The 6,000-nt window shown below is 40.9% G+C and overlaps 1 protein-coding gene across 2 annotated transcripts in view; it reads left to right on the forward strand.

Annotated features, from left to right (window-relative positions):
- The window catches only part of CPA6 (carboxypeptidase A6), a 919,575-nt gene extending 913,900 nt beyond the window's left edge, over window positions 1-5,675 (forward strand). Inside the window, exon 11 of one of the 2 annotated variants that reach the window (XM_078687189.1) lies at window positions 4,638-5,673. In XM_078687189.1, the coding sequence (XP_078543315.1) occupies window positions 4,638-4,825 (188 nt within the window). In that variant the 3' untranslated portion in view covers window positions 4,826-5,673. Of the gene's footprint in view, window positions 1-4,637 lie in introns of both variants that reach the window. The other variant, XM_078687190.1, reaches the window with a different exon arrangement.
- The last annotated feature ends 325 nt before the right edge of the window (window positions 5,676-6,000 follow it).

Below are 6,000 nucleotides of genomic sequence, written 5' to 3' on the forward strand. Positions count from 1 at the left end.
CGTTGCAAATACGCGCGGGTGATTGCCAGTGAACTAGCTAGAAAAATCAGCGGTGGTGGGGCAGAGGGAAAACAAACCGCCGAAGTCGATCACTGGTCAAATTTCAAGTGTGCATTTAAATTCTACACATTTAGGCATTGTAGATGGGTCCAAGTATCCTACTGTGGTGCCTGGGGGACGCGCTGGAAAACGTCCTGACTCACCTATCTTTACTCGACTTGCCGCGGGGCTGGTCTGACTCGTGCGTCTGCTCCGGCTGTCAATGTTGAAAGGAGCCGCCGCGAGGTGCCGGCGCTAAATGCTGCTGGTGGGCTCGCCGCGTGTCGGCCAATCACCGACCGGTGAGCCCGGGGAGCGGAAAAAAGTCACTTATGGTAGATAGAAGCTCGAAGATATCCACAAGGGGATATAGAACCACATTGTTTATGTCAAATGATCAAACCTTTGGGGTGTATCTATCTGTAAAGATTTGGGCAGGGTGTGTATTCACAAAAAGGCGCAAACAGATCAAACTGCGCCCGGGTGGTATACAGGCAATTTGGTAATTATGTGCATCTCGGTGAGGATAGTCACAGTGGATGCCAGATTAAGGCAGATGTTATACACGGTGGCAAGGTTAGCCCCAAGTGCACAGTAGATAATGGGTAGGGGCCGCAAAGTGACCGCATACCGTAAAGGCCATCCGTGTGGAGTATAGAAGCGTATGTTGTCAAAGTTGGGTTAGTGAGGAAGTGAGAACTATCGGTGGACCCATTATTGGGGTGGATTGTAGGAGATGTCATTCCTACATCATGTATACAGGCCACACATAATTGTGAAATCGACAATTACAACATAGTCATTCACTTCTAAGCCTGATCACTGTATATCACTCTGTATAGTACATATCAGATCAAAAGCATTTGCCCAACATGATTATCAAGCAGACTAATATAGTAGTTATGAAGCCCACATCAATTGTAACATAGACATTTACTTATAAGCCTAGACCCTGTACATACCGTACTTAGTGGGGTACATAGCCAATCAAAAGCATTTGCCCAACGTGATTACAAGCAGACCAATGTAGTGGTTAAGATGATACAGGTTCAATTATACCATGAACATTCACTTATAAACCTGGTCCCTCTACATACACCACTCAATGAAGTGCATAGCAGATCACAAACATTTGCCCCACGTGTAAGTAAATGTCTATGTTACAATTGGTGTGGGCTTCATAACTACTATATTAGTCTGCTTGATAATCATGTTGGGCAAATGCTTTTGATCTGATATGTACTATACAGAGTGATATACAGTGATCAGGCTTAGAAGTGAATGACTATGTTGTAATTGTCGATTTCACAATTATGTGTGGCCTGTATACATGATGTAGGAATGACATCTCCTACAATCCACCCCAATAATGGGTCCACCGATAGTTCTCACTTCCTCACTAACCCAACTTTGACAACATACGCTTCTATACTCCACACGGATGGCCTTTACGGTATGCGGTCACTTTGCGGCCCCTACCCATTATCTACTGTGCACTTGGGGCTAACCTTGCCACCGTGTATAACATCTGCCTTAATCTGGCATCCACTGTGACTATCCTCACCGAGATGCACATAATTACCAAATTGCCTGTATACCACCCGGGCGCAGTTTGATCTGTTTGCGCCTTTTTGTGAATACACACCCTGCCCAAATCTTTACAGATAGATACACCCCCAATGTTTGATCATTTGACATAAACAATGTGGTTCTATATCCCCTTGTGGATATCTTCGAGCTTCTATCTACCATAAGTGACTTTTTTCCGCTCCCCGGGCTCACCGGTCGGTGATTGGCCGACACGCGGCGAGCCCACCAGCAGCATTTAGCGCCGGCACCTCGCGGCGGCTCCTTTCAACATTGACAGCCGGAGCAGACGCACGAGTCAGACCAGCCCCGCGGCAAGTCGAGTAAAGATAGGTGAGTCAGGACGTTTTCCAGCGCGTCCCCCAGGCACCACAGTAGGATACTTGGACCCATCTACAATGCCTAAATGTGTAGAATTTAAATGCACACTTGAAATTTGACCAGTGATCGACTTCGGCGGTTTGTTTTCCCTCTGCCCCACCACCGCTGATTTTTCTAGCTAGTTCACTGGCAATCACCCGCGCGTATTTGCAACGCCGCTGTGGGCTTTTGACTATGTACCTAGCCGCCCTTTACCCTAAATGACGAGTATGATGGTTTAAACTCGTTTCAGCGTACACCTTCCCCTCGACGCTTGATACCGCGCAAATCACAAACCACTGTAATGTGATCTTGGCGGTCGTTTCAGTTATTGGGCAGCTTGCCGTTTTACCTTATTAAATGACGAGTATGATGGTTCATTTTTGTTTTAGCGTACATCGTCCCTTTGACGCTTGTTACCGCGCAATTCACAAACTATTACAATGTGATTTTGGCGGCAGTTTTGGTTATCTGGTCCTGACTGAAACCAACCCTTTGCATCCATTTACTTTCAGAATCAATCGGATTCCACCCATGGACCGGCCGGTCTATTGGGCATTTGAATCCCACGCAAGCAAACCGGATTTATGAAAAGCTGCCAGTAAGTGCTCCCCCTGTTTTGAATTTGTATGTCCGTTACACAGGTGCTCCATCCACGTGTTGGGCGGCCCACTGTAACGCTGATTCTCTCACTCCATCTACAGGCTCACCTTACAACTTAGGAACCCTGGAGGTCCAAGTTCGAGGTCCAAACGGACCCTAACCAAGTAGGTAACCTACCCCTCTAGTTCGAGTGCACCCTATATATATATTTTTTAACGATTAGATACATTCACTGCTTTCACCTTACCCATAGGCGCTCCTGCCCCACCACATGTCCTGAGGAAGACCCCAGCCTGAGGTTCTGAAAAACCCTTACCATCAGGGGTCGAAACGTCGACAACCGATACTGTATTCTGTTCCAAACATAGGACTCATTAATGGATGTTCACGGAACCTATGTTTGAGACCACTTTGGAACCCAATTGATCTGTACATAGACTGTAAAGGCTTTCACTTCTCACTGTGATTTCAACTTGGTCACACCACCTTTACCCGGTCCTCACTTGTATTCCCACACACCCATCCCCTCTAAATACCCCTTTTTTCCATGCACCGTGAGCGCTCCAATACACATGATTGTGTTTACTGTATAGAAATGTACGCTTTCTAATTTTGCTTATGTTATGAATGCATTAATTGCAATACCTTCTAAACTCATGCATTCTATAAGTCACTATGTGCAAAATAAATATGCACCGAATGTGTGAACCTGTTCTTTTTCGAATGACATTTGTGGTTTTTGATTTAATGTGAAGTGTTTTACCAAAATTGGTGTCATTTTTGAGATATTTGTTACTGTTTATACCAGACTCCGACCACTTCTACATATACCTGAATTGGTGTGACGCGGGCCACATCTTGATTATTGACTTAAACCCCAAAAAACAATGAAATTCACAAGTTATGGTTAAGAGTTGTAGCTTTTGACTTCTGCCAATACTCTGATGACAGATTATAATTTTGACAGTGTCCGAGCTGAAAATAATGAGTGTGTTATGAGCCTCGTGTCCACACTCTGCGTGTAGGCAGGAAGCTGAATCTCTCCATGTCGTATAGAAAGGCAGAGCTCTGTGACAGAGAGTTGCTACTCATCCAACCTGCTCGTTCATTGTCAGGCCTTGCCCTAACAAACACCTTAAAAACAATTCACAATATTGGAATGCTATTATTTTCTAAATATGGCATATGGTTTGGTTTGGCCTTTTAAGCATGTGCTGAAGATATTCAATTCAAGCCCCTTGGCAAATGCTTTAGAGCCAGAGGCCTACTAAATCAAGGTAAATGTAAATTGCAAAAGTATATTTCTCAAGAATGACTGATTTGCTTAATATAACACAAATATCCTTATGTTCAGCTCAATCTCAAAATATATGTTCTTGCATTTTCAAAACAATGTTGGATCAGATTCCTAAACATTGGTAGGTACAGTAACACCTCAGACGCCTAACCTATGTATTCTAAAATACAGAGACATTTGTAAATATTACGCTACTTCTGATTGTACTAGCATAGCTTGATGGGTGTTGTACTTAGGAATAAGTGTAAGGTACAACATATAAAACAAGATATCATTATCCTTTTCTATGTTTTAGTGTGTCATAACCTTTAGAGTCCTCATTGATGTGAACTTAGTTCTAAATGTGCTAATAATTTTGGGCCTGATTTACAAAGCTTTTTAATTGAGTTGTCGTGACTACACTAAGATGCAATTGAGTGTCTGATTTAGATTTGAGTAGTAACAGAGAATCATCAGATTCCTTATAAATGCTAAATCAAGACGACAATTCACAGGCAGGCCTGTTCCTCATAATAGTAGTATAGTGGAAAGAATTCTGCAGTGGATTTACTTCCAAATTTAGCACTTCCTCCACAAAATAATTAATTTTCCACTACTATATCACTCTAAATTATTCCTCAATTCCAACAAATGAGAGACACTTACACACAGAAAAAGGCTTTGTGGATTAGACCATTGTTTTCCACACAGGCCACTCTGATGATGAAATGTTATTCATGCAATTAATTTTAACTCATCCATTTTGTTTCAGATGTGAGTTCTGGCAGTTCAATGGATTGGGCGTACAAGAATGGGATTCCATATTCATTTGCATTTGAATTGCGTGACACTGGACATTATGGCTTTCTACTTCCTGAATCTCTTATTAAACCAACCTGCACAGAAACAATGTTGGCCGTCAAAAATATTACAATGCGTCTGCTGAAGAAGTGCCGCTAAACGGATATTTGTATATATGTTTTACATTTGTATAATACATTTATTGACAAATTATGTGTTTTTAAACATTTAATATGGAGCAAATATCTTTCACACAATGTGAATTTAATGTGATTTGCACAGTGGACTTATCTTAAAATGATACTTGTAAGTTAGAAATATAAAACTTTTTTTCTAAAACTTTCAATAAAGGTGGTTGAATATATTTATATTGCTTAACTGAATAAGAGTGTAATATTCTTGTTGACCATGTGTGTACAAGTTGGCTTGACATGTATTCCCTCCGAAAACAGTAGTCTGAATTTGTAAAACAGTTTCTTTTTAGTGATAGTGACATGTTGTGTTTATGCATAATTAGGATCACTAAAATAGTTGGATAAGAGGATCATAAGGGCCACCTCTGTTCAGTACTAAATTAAATATTAGCCTTCTATTGTAAGAAGCACTATTTTGAATTCCACTGCCAATACCACTGAGATGCACACCAGAGCATACAAATTGGATGCACTTCAGCTCAGAAGTAAATTTGTGAACAGGGTAGTATTGATAAGTGTATCACGCAATCCCCAGCATACACATTTTAAGTACATCATCCTGAAATTAACTTTTAGCTAGTCAGGGCAAGATTCAATAGATGGTGTGATTATTTTACCCCCAAATGATGTTTTGTAATAATTTTGCCTCAATTAATTTTTCCAGAAAAAAATTATGTATAACAATAATTTCAACCCAAATAGAAATTCAGCTGGAAACTTCGCATTTGACTTGGCAATATATGTAACATGGTTTTCTAAGACAAAGCACGTCTCAGTTACATGACATTCCTACGTACCACTAGGCTTAGTGCTTGCTCTACACAACATTGGCAAGCGTATGAATTATGCTTGAAATGCCAATTTATGAAGTCTGCAGGGTTTCTCTCTCTCCTTGCATTGCCTTGTACATCATTGGAAGCTTTATGTTAGCTTTCTTTTGATAATTCTTTGGCTGATAATAGATGTCATGGTGTTCCTTTGTACTAATAGTGTTTTCTGTATCATCCTGTGCTATTGTTTTTATCTGCTTGTGCATGAGGAACTCAAAAATGCATAAAAAAATGTTTTAATATTAAGAAAAAAAATTGGGAGTACAGCAACTTGATGAGTGCCTCTTTCCAATTAAAATTTTCAGCAGTA

Source organism: Lissotriton helveticus, chromosome 4_1 (assembly GCF_964261635.1).
Source record: "Lissotriton helveticus chromosome 4_1, aLisHel1.1, whole genome shotgun sequence".
Lineage (NCBI taxonomy): Eukaryota > Metazoa > Chordata > Amphibia > Caudata > Salamandridae > Lissotriton > Lissotriton helveticus.